Raw genomic sequence first — 20281 nt, forward strand, 5'->3', positions numbered from 1 at the left:
GGTGGATAATGTGTGTTCAGCAGGGTCCTCAAAGCAAGGCGCCTGGAAAACAAAATGCAAACGTTCTCCCTGTTTATGCCTGGGAAAGCTACAGCTTAATCACATCTTCTCTGAGGTCTGGAATCAAAGGCCAGAGGGTTGGAAGCATAAAACCAACGTGCCCTGGTGGCGCAGAGGCCAGCCAGAAATCTGTGACTCCGAAATGCTGGGGGGACGAAGACAGGATGAAAGTCCTCTCAAGGTGCTGGTGATGGTGGTGGTGGTGGTGGGGTACTTTTGAAGCCCTATTCCCAGGGATTGAGGGTCAGTTTCCCCCCCCGCCCACTGAGTATCAATGTCAGGGTGAGCCACAGTACCTGGTGGGGCGTGATGGAGGAGAACAAGAAAAAAGAGGTTGCAGACACCTGCTGTAGGCAGCCTTGGGTATATCAACAAAGAGAGGAAGTTAGGGTCACACGGGTGGAATCGGGATGGAAAGAATGAATGGAGCATTAAAATGAAATTGATTCAGGTTCCGTCAAGAGCAGGTTAGGGGAACACACACTGGGCCACAGGCAGGAGAGAAAGGTTAAGAATAAGAAGAAATCGTGTAGGATAGCATTTACTGTTTGAGTTCAGAAAAATGACGAGGAATAAAACGAGGCACAACACACAGGAAGCAACACAGCACTCAAAGTCAGGAGAGAGGAACGGAACCTCGACAACATCCCTCAGCCCATCGGATGGAAGCACAAGTGACATGCTCTCTACGAATTCTTGATGTCTTGTCAACAGGGGAACAGGAAAGAGAGAGATGAAAAAATCAGGAAATGGTTGATAACTTCCTATCAGGCTGTCCTCATTTGAATTCGGGGCTGGATGTGGCTGCCCTTACTCCTCTGTAAGAGGCTTCTGCTGAAGCCCACGCACCGCTGACGTAAGAGGTCAGGCAGACATTTAGGGCGGAGGTCTCCTGGGGTGGCACCAGGGGGCTGACCTCTTAGCCAGCAGGGAGATGCGGGGCCGGACTCCATGAGGCAACTATTCTCTGCAGCTCTGGAGCAGAAGGGAAGGCCTGTGATGAGGAGACCCAGGGGCCAGTGGCCAGAAAGCAGAGACCACCCCCCCAGGCTGGGGGGTGGAGGTGGGGAATGGGACAGGTCTCTGTGGCGGGGACACTGCTGGACCAAGGCTCACTTTATCCTGCAGAGGGAAGTGGGCAGGGTGGGGAACGCTCTGCAAATCCTAATGCTATGCTAATCCTAATTATAAAACAGACTTCCAGTCCTGTGTACTGCAGAGGGGCTCCAGAGTGGGGCAGACTCCAGAAGGCTTTCCCTGGAGATGTAACGAACGGTGATGTTGTGTCCTCTGAGCCCAACTCTGCCCAGCATTGGTTAATGAGTCTGAGGCTGGGGCTTGTAAGACAATGATGGAGGTTTCAGCATTTGGGTATGTTCTGCCCACATCATGTCAACCACCTCCAGATAAACTGGGTGACCTCAGACACAAGCGGCGAAACCTCTCCAGATGTCCTAGCAGTGGGCGTCCCTCGCCGGAGCCCCCCAGCTCCCCAGAGACCCAACACGGGGTCTCCCTCCTACCCTTGTCCGTGTCTGGGAGGGTGGTGGGAGCCTGTGGTGCCCGACGAAGCCTGACGTGTTGGAATGTGATGCACAGGCACCCCAGGTGCTCCGCAGGTTCTCCACTGGAAAGAATTTGTATCTGTTGGTTGCATTTTTCATCGGCTCCAAGACATAGGTGCTATTTCCAAAGGTAATAAGTCCCCTGTTGAGAAAGAAAGAAGAACAATGATGCAACGTTTTTGTTTCAGTGACATAACGTTTAAGGACAGCTGCTCCTTCTTTTTTTTTTTTTTTTTTCAGGAGAATAACAAATCCTTTTACTGATAGATTGCCTGACAATATGTGCCTATATATTTTAGCTACATATTTGCTCTCTCTTTACAAGTCAATGATATTTATTTTGAAACCAACACAAACACAGAAAGTTTGCAAGGACAGTACAGGGAACTGCTTTTTTTTTTTTTCTTTTTCTTTTTTTGCCTTGAACCATTTGAAAATAAATTAAGGGCAGCTTCTTTTTTTATTACTCAATGAATTTTATTACATTTATAGTTGTACAATGATCATCACAGCTTCTTACTTGTGGCTAAAACCTTTTTTTTTTTTTTGAGCATACTTGATTTAATGAGAGAGAGAATAAAAGCAAAAATGCCAATTTATTTATATTCTCAGGCCTGAATTGGAAAGGACATTTCTGTGCCATATGTTTGCATTGATTTATTTTTGCAAATCTTTTGAAAACTAAGTCTGAAAAATGTTTTGTTTCAAATATTTGACGGTGAAGAATAGACTGTGTTTAGTCTTTACATTTTTCATTTGTTTGCTTTTTACTTCTCAAGGACATATTGCTGGGAAGAAGAGTTGAGAGAAAAGATGTTTCATCTGCTGAGAAAATAACTAGATCTGAAGTAGCAGACGTGATTCAGAAGGGAAATCATTTTTTTTTTAAGGAAAATTCCTACATCTGAATTATTCATCATGATCAGGTATGCTTCCTAAATAGTTGGAAGGATTCTGATACAAGGTTGAGTATAAATTTATGTGTGTGTTTTTTTTTTTTTCAAACTTCGGTGACCAAAGCGGAAGGGAGGGAGGATGCATTAGGAGTGGAGACTGTCAGATCTGCTACTGTATATAAAATACATAAACAACAAGGATCTATATTGCATAGCACAGGGAATACCTTCAGTATCTTATCATAACCTGTAAAGGAAAAGAACTGGAAAACGAACATACACACGTGTAACTGAATCCCTTTGCTATATGCCCAAAATGAATGCAACATTATAAATCATTTGTACTTATAAAAAAGAATAGAAAAACTTTATTATTTTTTTTTGTATTTTACTTATATAATTTGTGGGAGACGTGTGCATAAAGGAACCAGTGTCAGTGGACAAGCAGCAGAACTGCTCCTCGAAGGATGCGTTCTGCCCCCGGGTCTGTTTTGGCTGAAGGCGGATGGCTCTGTCTTCTTTCTGAACGAAGTCCCAGGCCCAAGATGAGAAGGAGACCTTCCAAATCCAGCCATCTGGCTTACGTTCCCGTTCTGCCACTTCCAATCTGTGTGACCTGGTCCTCTCGGAGCCTTCGATTCTTCACCTGGGCAGCGGGGCTGCTCTGCTATCTCATTAAAACCTTTAGCCCAGTGGCGGTCCCACGTCAGGGCTTGAACGGTTGGAGCTCTTTTGTTGGTGACAGGGCAGAGCCACGGACGGGCGTCTGTTAACGTGTCCATCCACAGACTGATGATTTCAGGAAGATCCCGGGCTTTATCCACACATCTACCCGCCTCCTGGCCATGCGTGGCTCCCAGTACAAACTATAACATTAATAAGATAAACATACTCCGGGGAGTGATGATTACAAGGGAAGAACCCTTTGTGCCAACATTTAGGTTTGGGAATAAATGTGTAAGTTCTTTTTAAAAATGGACGCATTTGGGAGTCTCTGCTGGGGTGCAATGGGATCGGCGGTGTCTCTGCAGCACCAGGATGCAGGTTCAATCCCCAGCCCGGCACGGTGGGGTAAAGGATCTGGTGATGCCACTGCGGCTCTGATCTGATCCCTGGCCTGGGAACTCCATATGCTGAGGCGCGGCCAAGAAAGAAATAAAGGGAACACATTTGCTAAATATTCTAACTTGCAGAGATAGAAAGCGGTCTTAGACCATGGACCCAGGGCATGTCTGACTGTCTGGAGCAGGACAGAGCCGAGGCTGTGTCCTGCTTCCTGGAAATAAGCCATGTCAGCATCCTTCGAGCTACAGGGGAACATCAGGCTCCATGTTGGTTTCTGTTTCTCTTTTCCAACATGGAATAATAAGTACTTTAATTTTAAGAGCCTCTTCTTGATGTTGAAATCAGCTTTTTCTGCAGAAAAACAGAACTTTGGGAAAGAGTAAACTGGCAGCTCTGAGTTCCCACACATCTAGCAACTTCTGTTATTGATCAAGTTGACCACAAGGTCTCCACCATGGACGTGCCTAAAATTTTCATGCAAAATTCGTCTGCTTTTGTAAAGAGACGCTTCTAACACGGTAACACTTAACCTTTTTTGAGACTTGAACCTCCTTCGTCCCCCCAGAAGAATTCGCATATCCATAGATCCACAATATTTTGCAGATAATTTCAGGAGATTCAGGACTCTGGTGAGCTCTATGGGCTCCAGGTTTAGAGCATTAGTTCACACATGATTTCTAGTGCCTCAATCCAAGGATTTAAAGAAATCGCTTGGTCCTTAAGAAATAAGCTGAGAGGGTTGGGGGCTCCATGAATTTCTCTCAGATGACTTGCGCTTGTTTCCAAAAGAGGGAACTTGAAAAATGTTCCTGCGTCATCCACTGTCGCCCATTGACTGGTTCAGCTCTTGCCTCATCCTGTGCTTACGGATGGCTCACTGATAGGTGACTCTTTAATTATCCTCACATTTTAATGGAATGACAGTAAGCTCAACACAAAAATGGTAGGGAAGGAAGAGATTGGCATTGGTCAAATATTTACTTTCTCAACGGGTGAACCCTTGCACATTAATCACTTCATTATTATTCAGTGGGTTTACTCCACTAGTCCTGTTTGAAGTGTTACAGCAGTGGGAGAAACAGCAAGATCATGCCCAGGCAGACTGCAGCCTAACTGAAAAGATGGCACTAAGACACGTGGCGTAGGTGGAAGCTGTCGCAGGGCTAAGCTCTGTGTTACCAACGTGCATGACATTTATCTGCTCAGAGATGAGGGGAGCCAGTGTGGTTTGAGGGCTATTTTCAAATCCCTCAAATTGACTAAAAGTCATTATACCCAGTCGTTCCCTGACCCCTACTCCAGAGCCCTCAACCAGTGTTCTTATGTATCATCAAGGAGGTCACGTGGGCATGACTTTGATCATCCACTGGGGTGGCTTCTTTGAAAGCTGGGTTTTTGGGTTTTGGGTTTTCTGTTGTTGTTTTTAGGGCTGCACTCACGGCATATGCAAGTTCTCAGGCTAGGGCTTGAATCGGAGCTACAGGCTGCCGGCTTATGAGCCACAGTCACAGGCTACGTGGGATCCGAGCCGCATCTGCGACCTACACCACAGCGCAGGGATTGAACCCGCATCCTCTTGGATACTGGTCGGCTTTGTTTTTGCAGCACCACAATGGGAACTCCCGAAATTGGGGTTCTTTCGCTTTTTTAACGCTTCAAGAGAGCAATGAGCCAGTTTATTAAGGAGAAGACACTTAACACTGAAAAGTTTTATGAAGTAAAACCTAGATTTCTAAGTTTAGAATGAGTAGCAAGGGATTTTTCTTTATGAAAGTTGGTTTTTAAAAGTCTAAATAAAAAAGAGAGCTTAAAAAAAAATAAGCCAAAGGAAAGTGGAAAATGAATACACTTCAAGGGAAAACAGAGACTGGCTAGAAAACTGACTTTCCTGCCCTAAAAAGAAAAGGACACCAGCATTTCGTTCTGCATTGCAACCTTTGCTGTTTCACATTGGAGTTAAACACGCTGAACGCTTACAGGAAAACATGTCACCAAGTCCGAATCACGAGAAGCAAAAGACTGAAAACGTTTTTCTATTTAATGGAAAGTTTCTAGAAATTGTTAGTCAGTCATAAAAACGTTCTCATATCTCCTTTTATCTTTTAAGTCATCCAAAGGCCAGATGTTGAGAAACTGGGGTGAAGCCTTTCCCTTTGCTCCAAACAATTGGCAGAGCCTATAATACATCTTAATTAAATAATTGCCTTGGACTGTCTGGGGTATAATTAATCATTTAGCTCTAGAGATGGCTGGAAACCACAGTGGACACACAATTCAAGGATTCAGGGTCTCTGCAATGTAAAAATTTGACGTTCTCACAGCCCTTTCTGGCCCCAAGTTAGATAAGCGAATGTAATTTAGTTGAATGTCATAGGTATTTGCTGTGAACTTGGAGTTGGGAGCATCTCAGAGGGGGGAGTTTAAATCCAGCAGACTTTGGAAGTGGGCCTCTTTGCCCATTGGTAGAGCGCAGGGCGGGATGAAGGGGAGGGGAGGAAGGTGAGAAGACAGTGTCCAAAGTTTGGGAAAGATGAAGACAGAGGGCATCTTCCCTAGGGGGCGATTAGGAGAATCAGGAGACCTCGGACCCACCGTTATGGGGAGGGGTGGAGTCAACTTCTGGAGCAGAAGAAGGAGGAGTGGTTGGGGGTGATGAGACCCCCACCCACACCCCGGAACCTCTGCCTAGGACCCAGGCTCAATGGCTCCCCCCATGGCACAGCTCTAGGTCATTCCCACCCTGTCAAGGGCATGCAGGTAGCCTGAGGAACAGGTGGGACCCAATCTGGACTCCTGTATCCAAGTCTTGAGATTTTCAACGCACGCGCTCTCCTGCCTCCCTCCAGAGATGTTCTGAGAGGGACGTGGGGCCTGGAACAGGACGACCGTGATGGACACAGAAGTCAAAAGGACAAGCGGCCAGAGAAATAGAGCTGCTGCTTTGAAAAAAGCCTTATTTTAAATTTCAAAAATCCTGTTGTTTTCCCTTCAATGGCGACAAAGAGGAAGCTATTAAAATTTTAAGCTGATTTTGCCACTTTCGAAGAGATAACTCAGGGGACCCATATTTCCTCAAGACAAGCTTTCGTCCTTCTTAATATTCAGTTTTTAATCTCCAAAGCAATGGTGCATCAGGCAATAACACAGCTTAATGGTGTTGCTCTTATTATGATTTTTCCTGCTACTCCAGGCAAGCAGGGGAGTGGCACATGGATTTTGACTACCTCTAATAAGATGATGATTCAAAAATATGAACTACAAGTTCCTGCTGTGTCACAGCAGGTTAAGGATCTGGCATTGCTGTAGCTGTGGTGTAGGTTGCAGCTGCGGCTAGGATTTGATCCCTGGCCCAGGAACTTCTATATGCTATGGGCACAGATGGAAAAGAAAAAAAAAAATTAACCTGGCTAGTTCTGTATTCAATTGCTAACTGAATTTTCTTGGAAAACACTTTGGGCTCAATGCCGTGCTTCCAAACATAAGTTAGAAATGTAGCTGGCAGAGTTCCCGTCATGGCTCAGTGGTTAACGAATCCGACTAGGAACCATGAGGTTGCGGGTTCGATCCCTGGCCTTGCTCAGTGGGTTAAGGATCTGGTGTTGCCGTGAGCTGTGGTGTAGGTCACAGACATGGCTCAGATCCCGTGTTGCTGTGGCTGTGGCATAGGCCATTGGCTACAGCTCCGGTTTGACTCCTAGCCTGGGAACCTCCATATACCACAGGAGCGGCCCAAGAAAAATGGCAGAAAGACCAAAAAAAAAAAAAAAAAGTAATGTAGCTGGCATAAAATTTAATTTCAGTCCTTTTTGGGAAGGCAGTCATAGGCAAAAGCAGCATCCTGTATTACTTGTGTTGGATGCACAATGATGGCAGCAATATTAGTGAGAACACATAAACACTACTGGCTTCGTTTCAATAAGGAATTTCCAGGTGAACTACCCATGGTCAATCAAAGCAAGCAGGCTTCAGCCCCTACTGTGTCCAAAGCTCCGGGCCAGCTCCCGTGGGACACAGAAAGCCGTCTCAGCCATGGTTCCCATTTCAGGGTCCTTTACAACTAGGTTTGGGAGACACGACCAAAGACATAAAACAAACTGTTACCTAAACGATGTAAGAACGGCTATTACTTACTGGCACATCGATGGTAATAATTACAGCTATGATTTATGGCTACCCTGAGCCAGGGTCCTTTTAAAAAATAACAGCTTTATGGAGAAAGAATTCACAAACCATTGAGCTCACTCTTTTAAAGCACGCACTTCGATGGTGTCGCTGCCGAGTTGTACAAACACCACTGCCCTCTTACTCTAGAACATTTGCCCAACTCCCAGAGCATACCCCACAGCCAGCCGCAGTCACTTCTCACCCTCCCTGCCCCCATGAGCCAGGCTCTTGAATTCTCTCTGCTCTGGTGTCTACAGCAGTGCTGTAAGGCACATGTCATCAGCCCCTTTTACTAAGCCAAGGACAAGAGCTCAAGGTCTCGGTAACGGGTAGAATTGTGTTTCCCACAAAGATATGCCCAAGGCCTAATTTCTGCTACCACCTGTGAACAGAACTCTTGAAAGAGAAAAACGGGGCGTGGGGGGAGGGTACAGATGTGATGAGGTTCAGGATCTCAAGATGAGTTTATCCTGGTTTGGGGGGGAGTGAAATTCAATGACGTGAGTCCTCAGAAGAGAAAGAAAAAGGAGAGGACAGAGAGACACAGGGTGACGGCCACGTGGACAGAGGCGGAGACCAGAGGGATGCAGCCACGAACTGAGGGGTGCTGAGGAGAGGCAGGGAAGGGATCCTCCCTCAGGGGCCCCAGGAGGAACCAAGCCTGCCGACCCTTGACGGCAGACATCCGGCCTCCAGGCCATGAGAGCAGACGTCTCTGTGGCTTCAAGCTACCCAGTTTGGGGTCATTTGTTATGGCAGCCCCAGGAACTAAGCCAGGCACACGGCTGGTCAGTGGCAGAGCCCCGATGCCCCAGATGGACCTGGCTCCCCAACCTGCTCCCTTGTCCTTGGCCACACTGGATGGCCAGCCCCTCTTCTGCATCACCAAGGACTTGAGCTCGGGTGGGCACAGCGAATTCCAGATGCAAAATGCCAGAGGGGCTCACAGCTGCCCAGGGGCCAGGCAGTCCGCCCAGCGCTGACCTAGGCGTGGTGGATAAATGGCTTTGTGAAGCAGGGGACCTTGAGGGGAGCTCTGGAGGGTGGGGGAGGCCTGGAGATAAGGAGGGCTCAGGGCCAGGCCAGTGGCCTTGAGGGAGCAAGGCTGCAGGTCAGACAAAGGGCGGCGTGTGCTCAGCAAGAAACACTGGCTGAAACCGAGACACGTGCCGAAGGCCAGCGGGGGCTGAAGTTGGAGGGCGGGCGCTGGGCCTGGGCCACAGGTGGTGGAGGGCACAGGGCTCACCCTGGGTTCAGACCTTGGGCTGCATCTGTGGCCTCATCACTCACAGAGCCACACATGCTCCATGCGGACTACAAAACCGCCTCTCGTATGCACTTCCAACTCTCACTGGCCAGGACTTGGCTCTTGCTGGGCCCTGTCCATCTGCCTGTCCCCACTTCTGTTCGGGGCCTCTAGCAAAGCCACCTGCTCTTTGTCTTGCAATGGTTGGTGGCCATCCTCTCTGGCCTTGCGGGATGTGAGCTGCTCTAGGGCCCTGTTTCCTCTGGCCCAGGCTAGCCCTCCCTTCCTGCAGGGCTGCCCGGGCCTTCTGTCGAGTTTCTCATGGTTTTGTGCAGCCCTACTTCACGGCACTTGCTTCTTTGTACTAAAATGATGTCTGGCTACAGGTGATCAGCTTCTGAGGAAGGGATGGATAAATGCCTGCGGAAACGCCACTGAAGGAGCACGAGAATGAGTGAGAGGCTGTGACGTGCAGGCTGTGGGGAGCCGTGTGGTTTTGAGCGCAGAGGTGGTGGGACTTAGGAGCAAGCAGTGTTTTTGAAACAGGACCTTCTGGAATGTGCGAGAGGGCGGTGAGGGGAAGGGCGGAGGCGGGAAGCCGGGTGGGAGGCAATTTAAAAAGCCTGGAGGGAGGGCCGCTCTGGGGTGGGATGTGGAAATGAGAAGGGGAGGTGGATGAGAGATGCTGCACTCGGGGAGCAGGCGGGGGCTGGGGCCCGGGGCAGTCCTCAGAGACCCGGCCAAGCTCAGGAGCTGGAGATGGGCTGGCCCTTTTGTGGAAGAGTTCAGGAGGGGAGCCTGTCTAGGGGGGGGAAAGGCTTGGGATTTGGACATTCTGAGATCTGAGTGGGACTGCAGCCTGGGGAGAGCTGAGACTTGACCTGAGGTGTCCTTGAGGGTGGGGACCCGAGCAGCCTTGGAGATGGTGCTGGTGGGCTTTGAAGCCAGCTGTGGCTCCCACAGAGGTTGACACAGGATGAGGGAATGAATATCCGCTCGAGAGAAAGAGGAAGGGAGAAGGAGGGCCCCAGCCAGAGACGGCGTGGCAGTGGGGGGAGGGGAGCCAGCGTGGCCCAGCCGGGTAGAAGCTGCAGGAGCAGAAGGTCATAGGGCAGAGGTCAAGTCAAAGTAACGTCACCTTAAGTGCATTTCTTTCTTAATGTGTTCTACTACACTTCCAAGATTTTTGAAACATTTAGACTGGCTGGGATTAAATCTCATTGGCCACTTGCTGGCTTGGGGAGAGCACTTTATCCCACCAGTGTTTGCTGAGCACCGGTCAGGTGGGTCCAGGGCTGGGGTGGGTCCAGGGCCCTGCCTCCCTGGAGCTCAGGTCCCGCAGAGAGGACAGCAGAGGCAAGGTTATCACGACCACGTGTCTGGGTTTTCAGCCCCTTAGACCACTTTGCTGTGGGCCCTTGACTTTGAGCCGTGAGATGTGGAAACCCACATGCACCCAGATGGTGAACACTCAGGCTGCGCGGTGAGGTGCCGGGGAGGAAGAGCGACTCCAGCGCATCCTCAGATGTGGCTGCTGCCACGAGGGCACAGCGGCTCCTTCCCAGCTCTCGCCTCCCTCCCTCGGGCTTGTTTTCCTCCTAAGATCTGTTTTTCACTTTCTCAGCTGAGACGACTGGTCGATTTCTTCAAATGGGTCAATTCAACTTGTTTGTTAAATTGTCAATAACAACACTGCATCAAAACAGAAATTTTTTTCTTTTTTTTTTTTTAAAACAATGGTTTTTTTTTTTTTTTTTTGCCCTGATTGATAAACTGCAAATGATTACTTTCATTATAATGGCTATTTCTGATTCCATGGTGACTTCTACTGTTTGAAAAATAAGCTGATTGGCTCTTTCAGTAGTAGCAGGTCAGAAGTATTCCTGCATCTCGTGTTATATTTGATTTCATCATATCAAATTTAGTGCAAGAAACTTTATGTCACATAATTAAAATGTAAGACATTAAAGGAACACCGTAACGCACCAGTGCTTTTTCAGGTACCAAATAACCTCGCATCTGAATAGTTTTATTTAATTGAATATTTAAAAGCATCTTATTCTGTGTCCTGCATCCAAGGCCACGGCTAAGAGCTCCGAGGCCTGCAAAGAACATATCAGACGGGCTCTGAGGGTCCTTTCGACAGGGTACTGTAAGCACGAGGTTCTGCAATTGACTGTAAGTGGGCCAAGGAAGGACAGGTGCCTGGACACAGGGACATAAACAAACATCCATGAAGTGCCTGCTGGGCTGCAGGAGCTGTGCTGTGTTAGCAAGGGCTGTCTATGGGAGTACAGGTGAGGTAGGGTGAGCTGTATGGCGAGGAGTGTCTGGGAGGCTAAGGTGGGCTTCCTGGAGGAGGCATCATCTGATGAGACCTCAGTGGGAGAGCGAACCTTCCAAAGGTGCTGAGAGGTGGGGAGAGGGGTGTGTCCCAGGCTGAGGCTCAGCAGGGATAAAGGCAGTGAGACCTGAGGGGCATGTGCTGGAAACAGCTAGAAAACAGTGCAGCTGGAATGAGGGGGCTTCCTCAGAGTAGGGGCTGAAGGGGCTGAAGATGAAGGTTGGATTCAAATTGTGCAAAAGGTTTAGTGGAGTAAATATGGAGCGAGGAGCAGCCAGACTTGGGTTTGAGATGGAGTTCCGCCCATTTCAGCTGAGGGACTATGCGGGAGCCACTTTCCTAGCCTTCTCATCCTCATCTGTAAACTGAGGAGTGATACCCGCGGATGGCTTAGTGAGCATCGCGGGAAACATACCAAGGCTCTGGGTAAAGGCATGAGATGCCTCTCTCCCAAGACAGCATCTGCGATGAGGAAGGGGGCAACAGCATCATGTGACTTCAGGACCTGCAGCTCCCAGCCACAGAATCAGGTACCAGGCTCCTGGTGACTGAGCCTCCACCGCTCTGTGAAACGGTGACACTAACACCTGCCCCTGCCCCCTGAAAGCAGAAATTGATGATGACAAAGAGTAAGTCTGACAGCCTGCTTGCCATCACCACTCCAGGGAGTGTGTGTGTGTGTCTGTGTGTGTGTGTGTCTGCGTGTGCCTGCGTGTGAGAGCATATATAAAGTGTGTAGGTGTGACTGTTGCACACCTTGTGCTCAGGTACCCTAGACCATCTAAAAGTGAAATCATCATTACAACCAATACCTAGGTCACAACTCCGGATACCGGTTTCCTCCCCTGTTATGCGAAAGTTTCCCCTAAGTCAAAGCGCAGATGCTTCCTAAGCAATGGAGCCTAACTTCCCACCATGTCCGCAGGTGATAGGAAAACGCTTGGCTTACTCCCAGAGTCTGAGACCCCAAGACTCCTTGTGCCAAATTTTTGAGAGATGGGGCAAGAGAACAAGAAGAAATAATGCGAGACAGTCTCTTCCTGCAAGGAGCTCATGCTCTAGCTGGGAAGCTGGGAGGGGAGAGAAGTGTGGTGTCTGTGAATCAAGTCAGGACATGCGGACATGGCTGGATGCCCCAGCAGAAGCGAGCCAAGGCTGGACGCCTGTCCCATCACAAAACACCGCCGCCGAGCTCCTCTCGGGGCTGGGCTAGAATTCCCTCTCCATCCCTGGAACAGTGTGGTACCCAGGCATGACAGTGTCGAGGAGCATCTGGTGCTCCCAGGATGCTTGAGGGCTTGGGGACTCAGGAGCAGGGGGGAGACACAAAGCAGTGAGAGCAAATGAGAGAGACAGGGAGAATCATGATGGCTGCACGGACACCGTGCTGATGGGGGCTGAGCATCTTAGGGAGATGTGATACGGTACAAAACGAGCATGGCCTGAACTTCCCGTGTGACTTGGAGTCCTTTCAAAGGATGAATAAGCTCCACAACTAGGTCACTCGCTTTATGACCTATTTTCCACAGGGCACCTCATTCACTCCATTCAAGAGCCGTTTCCTCTTTAATCTCCCTTTTCTACTGGGATCTCTGTGCATTTTTCTCTCCTTATCTTTTCCTCTTCAAGCTTCCAAGGAAGAAGGATGGCTTGTTTGCATCCCTCCTCTCCTCTCTTCCAGGACAGAGCTGTCCTTGCCTGCCCATCTTTGATCAGCCTTTTTGAAGCAAAGCAGGACGCTCCTTCCCTGCTTTTTCTCTGCTACCCTCTAATCCGCCCGCTGTAATTAATGCATCCCCAGGACACTCGTGTTTTCCTTCACATTCCTAGATCTGGACGCATTTTGGGGTCCCACCACCTTTCACGGAGTTTTCAATCCTCATTTTCTTTCTCAAAATCTACCAGGCTGGTGCGACTGTGGTTGCATTTTTTATTTCCCCTCTCAATTGATGCTTCTGCCAGGGAGCGGGTGATGGAACACAGCTTTGTCTCTGGTCTGACTCTCTCCTTGCAAGACCGTAAAGTTGACTACATAACTCCGGAATTTCTTGTTGATGCACGGTCTGCTGCTTTTGCAACAACAGCACAAAGATCTGGGAAGTTAGAACTCTCAGGAGTGCCATCCCCTCGCAGTCTGCTCCATCACCGTTCCCACCCCGTCTTGGTGGTCGACACCAGCCTACGCAGCGCTGACTCCCCTGACTTTTCCCGAAATCTAACCACAAGTATTCCACAGTACTGCTCTCTGCCAAATGGGGGACTGGACCAGGTACCCGGCCCGGAAGATTCTCCAGGTGCTGGAGATGGGAGGCAGCCCCCGAGTCACAGTCTCAGAATCTGGTAAGAGCCCTGCACCCCTCTGTGTGGGAGGAACTAAGAGCCCTGACAGTTACCTGCACTGCTGGGGGGCAGGCCTGGGATGCAGGAGGATGGGGAGTAGACAGCGGGGGGCCAGGATGAGCCAAGAGCACAGGCTTATCCTATAAATGTTCTCAGGAATACCTACCTAGTCCTTTGTCTTCATATATTTTTGTTTTTTTAGGGCTGCACCTGTGGCATATGGAGGTTCCCAGGCTAGGGGTCTCATTGGAGCTGCAGTTGCTGGCCTACACCACAGCCACAGCAATGCCTGATTTGAGCCACCTCTGAACCTACACCACAGCTCACCGCGATGCCGGATCCTTAACCCACTGCTCGAGGCCAGGGTTGGAACCCTCATCCTCACCGACACCATGTCAGGTTCTTAACCTCCTGAGCCACAACAGGAACTCTATCTTCATATTTTAAAACCAATTAGTTAACGTTACCCGTTTTTAAATTGTTTTATTTAGTATAAAAGGAGCTATTAGGAATTCCTTGGAGATAGCCTTTTCTCTTTATCCATCAAGAGTTTGATACCCTAGGATTTCCTTGGTGGTGCAGTGGCTTAACTGCTGTGGGTTGGGTCACTGTTGTGGCCTGGGTTCAATCCCTGGCCTGGGAACTTGCACATGTCATAAGCATGGCCACAAAAAAAAAAAAAAAAAAAAAAAAAAAAAAAAAAAAAGTTTGATATCCTATGAAAACCTCCTAAAAGTTATCAGACCAATCCAGATGCCTCTTTCATGCCTGATCTCAGTTTTGCTGGTTTACAATTTCTTCACAAACACAGGGATGCTACTGCTGGAGGTGGCCTGTTGTTTCTCTGCCTCCCTGGCCCCCATCTGTCCTTTCTCTGGTTTTCTCGGGGTGCTTGCCCCTCCCACCATTTCTGGCCCCTGAGGCTGTGTGCAGATCACCGCAGCCTGGCCCAGGGGTTGGGCACATAACCTGTTAAACCAGAGCATTCTACCCACCACTAACCATGGTGACATTTCAGGGATGGGCCCATGAGAAGGACCTCATTTTTCTATTTGCCTCTGAGGATACACACCTGGGCTGCCTGAAGACCCTTTGTCACCATAAAAATAAACAGTGCCTGATAATGAAAACAATACAGAGGAGGTAGAGGCCAAAGATGGAGAGAGAATGGACACGGATAGCATTGGTTAGGCCCTGGAACCAGCCATGCCTGAAGCCACATCTGGACCTTTCAATAGCATGAATCTACCTCTACGTTTTGTTTGTCTTATTAAATGAGTTTGAATTAGCTTTTATGTTCTTTGGACACATTGCCCTCTAGGTTAATTGGAAGGTTAGAAAAATCTAGCTTTCAGTAAATGGCCTTTGACAAACAGGCCCGTCTTTTAGGCTCTTCGGGAGGTGCGACAGTAGAGTGAAGATTCCCTCCTGTGTTAGAGACTCTTTACTTCCAGGCATACGGGACAGCACACAAGAGTGGGGTGACTGTGATTCCCAGGGGTGTGTCATTCTCCCACCACGGCCTGTGTGTATCCACTAGCTCTCTTAAGAGCAGTGTAGCTCTACATGGAATTAACCCGGAGGCACCTCACTGGACTCCTGACTGGCCAGTCCCAGAATCAGGGAATGTGAGACTCTCTCGAGGGGCTGATGGTTTCTCCACCGGCTGCTCCCTCGAGGTCAGGCACAGGGCTGGGCTTTCCTATAGGTCCCTGCCCTTATTTTCACAACCACCATCTCAGCTGAGATTTCATCTCTGTTTCAAACACAGGGAGAGTGGGGCTCAGGGAGGCCCCGTGACTGGCCAGCTGTGGCACGGCTGTCCCCTGCTTGGGCTACTGTGCTCAGGGCAGGAACAGCTATGGTTCCAGGCAATCCATCTCTAGCTGGTCACTCGTCTTTGTCCCAGAAGCCACCCGGTCTGACCCCATGCTGTCCTCCAGCTCCGTCTGCTCCAGGAGCTGGAACTCTGTTTTCCATGGAACCCGGGTCCTTGTCCCCACCCCACTCTTCAAGCCCCTCACTGGTCCCACCCTTCTCCCTGTGCAACTCAAACCTCCCCTCTGTGCCCTGAAGGCTCAAGGTCCATCCTCAAAGACCCTGCCCCTGTGCCTCCCTGAATGCTCAGCTCACCTCCTGACCCCAGCCCACATCTGCCTGGGTGGTTTCCCCGTGTGGGACTGGAGTGGGGAAGCGAGTGGGGGCCTATGCCTTCCTCAGTCTCTTAGACGCCAGGGCTGAAGACTCAAAAACGAATCTGCCGTCTCAAGGACTGGGGGAGGTGTGGGAAGCAGGACGTCCTCCTCCGACGGTTGCTGCGGGAGAGGTGGAGGGGGCATTTGATGCTCGAGGGGGCAGGACGGCCTGAAGCCCTCCCCCGACGGGCACCTCGATCACGGGAGTCACGGCGCCCATGGCCTGCGGGGCAGCGGCTGGCAGCACAGAGACACCGGAAACCCACCTAAATGTGCGTCAAGGGAAAAGGAGACGTGGGTGTTTGTGGAACCGAAGGCTGGTGTCCGTGAAGAAACGTGCTGGCCCCGCACAGGCCACGGAGGACCGTGCCCAAACCACGGGGACCCGGGAGCCAAGGGTGGGACGCGCGGGGCCGCCCTCCTTCCCACGCAAGGTGCCAGGAGGTCTGCACCACGGAGAATGGGCGGTGGCGGGGAGGACTAGGAGGGCAGCAGGGGGCATGAGGGCAGGGGCTGCTCCGCCTGCAGCCCTGATACCCCAGGGAAAGGTCGGATGGGGGCAGCGCCTCCGGGGGGGCCTGTCTGGCACTGAGGCTGCCCGGCCTCCAGCCGCCCACGGGGCCCAGGGCTGCGCAGGCGGACCGGGCTGCTGCCGCGCTGGGGCGTGCAGTCGTTCTAGAGCATTCCATTCACTAGCAGCCAAAGGGGCGACTCGAATTCAAGACTGCCTGCTCAGGGCCCACCGCGGGCGGGAGTCCCCGAGGCAGGTTCCGGAAGCGGCTTCCCGGCACCCTCGGGGCGCGTGACCTCAGCAGCCCCTGAAACGGGGATCTGGGCCTGCGAGGCCCCACGCCCCTCACATCGGGGTAGAGTGTCGCACACGCTGTGCGATGCGTTGTGCGAGGTGTGCTCCGTGTTGTATGCTCGTGTGTGGTGCGGCGTGTCATCTATTGTGTGTTATAGGGCGGGACCGGTTTTGTCCTGTGTGTGCGGGTAGGGGTGCAGTGTGTGGCATGTGTGTGCTACACTGTGCACAGGTGGCGCATGTAGTACATCATGGGAGGCGAGTGTGGGGTACCGTGTGAATGTCGTCATGTGTAGAAGGGGTGTGGCTGTTGTGTGTGTGGCATATTGTGTGTGAATTGTGCATATGTTGTGTGTAAATGGCGTGTGGTATATTTTGTGTGTGGGTGTGATATATTGTGTGTGTGGTGGTGTGCGTGGTATCTTGTGATTATTGTGGTGTGTGTGGTATCTTGTGTGTGTGGTGGTGTGTGTGGTATCTTGTGTGTATGGTGCTGCATGTGGTATCTTGGGTGTATTGTAGTGTGTGTGATATATTGTGTGTATGGTGGGGTGTGTATCTTGGGTGGATTGTGGTGCCTGTGGTATCTTGTGTGTGTTGTGCTGTGTGTATGGTGGGGTGTGTGGTATCTTGAGTGGATTGTGGGGCCTGTGGTACACTGCGTATTGTGTGTGTGTGGTGTGGGCACAGCGGCTCACTCTCACAACCCCGCACAGAGCCTGCAGACGCACACGGCGCGGTCCTGCGCTTCCAAGGCTGCCCTCCCCCTCCCAGGCCCCTCTCGGTCCCCCCACAGAGCGGCCTCCTGGTGCCACAGGCCGAAGCCAAGCAGGACGTTGAGGACAAGCTTCTAGGTCACAAACTCAGTGAGCAAACCCAGGAAAAAGGCTGAGGCAGCGGAAATCGGTCAAACAGACGGGTTTTCCTGGGGAGCCCAGGGACCCCAGGGGCGGGCGGCCAGTCACCGTCCCTGTGACCAGAAGGGATTGTTTCCTGCGGGGGTGAGCCCTGTGCCACCATCCACCCCCCCACCCCCCGGGCTCAGAGCACCCGGATCTGGACTCAGTGGGTCCCTTCCTTTGTCTCTTGAGAGGAGGCCTGTTTCGTTTTTATGGAGTAAGCAGCTTACATGCTAATACCTAAGGTCCTATTTTTTAAACACCAGGAATTGTTTAGCATCGAGCCGCATAAACAAAAGATAGTCCCCAAATCCTTGGATGCCGAAGCCCAGCCAATCCACCAGGCCCGAGATGGCCCTGAAGGGGGGCGGCGGAGGGGAAGCTGACGTGGGGGGGGGCGGGGCTGCAATGCTCCGGAGTGGCCGTGTGAGGAGCTCCCAGTCCTGGTCCTGCCAGGCCCAGGCAAGTCCTGCCTCTCTCCCTAGTGCTTTGGGTGATTGGAGAAGCGGCAGAAGCTGTCCCTGAGGCCAGAGCTGCCAAGGCCAAGGTCGCTTACCTGAGACCAGAACAAGTGCTGAGACTGACCGTGGAACCAGGATACCCTTGCACGTGTCCATGGTAGTAACAGTGACCCTGAAAGGAGGAGAAAGTAGGTTCAGTCATGTCTGCTCATGTCCACTCACGATCGACCAGCTGCCTCCAGCCACCCTGCTTTCAGCTACAGAATTCTCTTTTGCATAAAGTATCAAGGCTGTAGTTGTCATATTTAATGCTAGCCCGACATGACCCCGCCAGGATCTATGGCAGGCATATCTGATTTCCTTAGAGATTATCAATAGGGTTTTGCAACGCATCCCAGTTCCACTCTTGTCCCTCTGACACCCTTCAGGAAAGCCCTGATACAAAATGTTTTACAAAATCCAGCAGCTGAACAAATCCCATTGCCATTGCCATTTTATGCTCATGTAAATTGTCTTCTATAATGAGATGAGGAACCATATGGGGTATTTAAGCACCTTGTGAAATGCAATAAAACGAGGCCTAAATCTCTGGCTTATGAAAACAGAAAAAGAGATGGGAGGAAGGGGGTGAGGAGAGATAGAGGGATCTCGAATTGCCCAACTGAGAGCAGGAAAAGTCTCTCTTAGCAGGACAGGAACACAGGAAGATCTTCGAAGACAAAAATCTCTGTGTGACATGCCTGCAAGATTCCCTTTCTTTAATAATGTCACTTGCAAAAACAAACCACAGCACGGACACTTCCTTAGGGAAGACAGATACCTGTCCAGAATCAAGGTTGATTTTGCTGTTGAAAAAAGGTTATGCTGCAGCCCCAATCAAGTGGCTGGCTGTCAAGAAACGCTCAGTGCACTCAGCGCTCAGAATGCAGGCAGCGTGGGGTCCTGCAGCAGAGGGCTGCATCTTCTAAAGTGGATGCTGGGGTTTCAGCCTCAGCACACAGCTCTCAGTCAGGACCACAGATGGTCAGCTTTTCCAGAGCAGGGCTGGGTGTGCAGGTGTTCTGCCCGATAGGGACAAAATTCCAAAGACCACCTTGAGCTTGCTAAAAAAGAGGACCAGGTGGGACTGAGTGGCCGGGGAAAGCTGCTAATACCACAAGAAAGGGGCCGAGGTGATCTCTCTGTCACTGATGGGAGGGCCAAATCTGGGGATCATCTGAAAGGGAATCAGAAGGAAGAGATGAAATGCTGCCATACATTTGTTATTTCGACTTTTTCTTGTTGATTCTGGGAAGCTCTTTATATATTATCAGGATATTAACATTTTGACTGTGTGAGAAATGTCTTTGTAACTGACAGGATTTTTTTTTTTTTTTGGTCTTTTTGTCCTTTTTAGGGCTGCACCCATGGCATATGGAAGGTCCCAGGCTAGGGGTCTAATCGGAGCTACAGCTGCTGGCCTATGCCACAGCAATGCCAGATTCGAGCCTCGTTGGCAATGCTGGGATCCTTAACCCATTGAGCGAGGCCAGGGATCGAACCCACAACCTCATGGTTCCTAGTCGGATTCGTTTCTGCTGCGCCATGATGGGAACTCCCAGGATACTTTTCATTTTGTCCAGAATTTCAATTCTTATAAAGTCAAAGGTTGCTTCCGATGGCTTTCTCCAAGGCCATACATATGTCCTCTCTGATCTTCTACTTTCATAGTCTTAGAATTAGTTCTCTCATCAAACTGGAATTCATTCTTGTGGAAGTGTGAGGTGGGAATCGAACTTTCCCCACAAAGTAAGAGCTGGTTGTTCTCTAGCATCACTTTGCTTTTCTCGTTGCTTTGAAAGGCCACCTCTCATGTATGGAAACCCCACATAAATGCGCAGCTCCGCGCCTGTATCTCTGTGCCAGTTCACTGAGGCAAACCTCTGTGTGTCCATTCCTGGGCCAGCATCACACTGTTTTCCTCCCTATTCTGTGGTGCATTTTGATATCAGCACAAGTTCTCTTTTTGGATGTAAAATTCACCTTTAAAAAGCATACCGATAAGGGTGTTAGTACCTCCACAATGCTGTGTGCCGCCATCGCCACTAATTCCAAAACATTTCCATCCATCACCCAAAAAAGAAACCTCACACGCCCATTAGCCGTCACTTCCCTTCCCCCAGCCCCCAGCCCCCAGCAACCCCGCAACGACTTCCTGTCTCTGTGGATTTGCTTATCCTACTCATTTCATGTCACCTAAGT

At 50.3% G+C, this 20281-nt stretch overlaps 1 protein-coding gene across 3 annotated transcripts in view; it reads right to left on the minus strand.

Moving 5' to 3' along the window:
• The window catches only part of ADAM12 (ADAM metallopeptidase domain 12), a 379957-nt gene that overhangs the window by 113589 nt on the left and 246087 nt on the right, over window positions 1-20281 (minus strand). For all 3 annotated transcript variants that reach the window (XM_021072593.1, XM_021072591.1, XM_021072592.1), the window contains exons 5-6: window positions 18136-18212; window positions 1584-1767 (exon numbers count right to left, since the gene is read on the minus strand). In XM_021072593.1, coding sequence (XP_020928252.1) covers window positions 1584-1767; window positions 18136-18212 — 261 coding nt within the window. The remainder of the gene's footprint in view (window positions 1-1583; window positions 1768-18135; window positions 18213-20281) is intronic.

This window comes from Sus scrofa, chromosome 14, assembly GCF_000003025.6.
Source record: "Sus scrofa isolate TJ Tabasco breed Duroc chromosome 14, Sscrofa11.1, whole genome shotgun sequence".
Classification (NCBI taxonomy): domain Eukaryota; kingdom Metazoa; phylum Chordata; class Mammalia; order Artiodactyla; family Suidae; genus Sus; species Sus scrofa.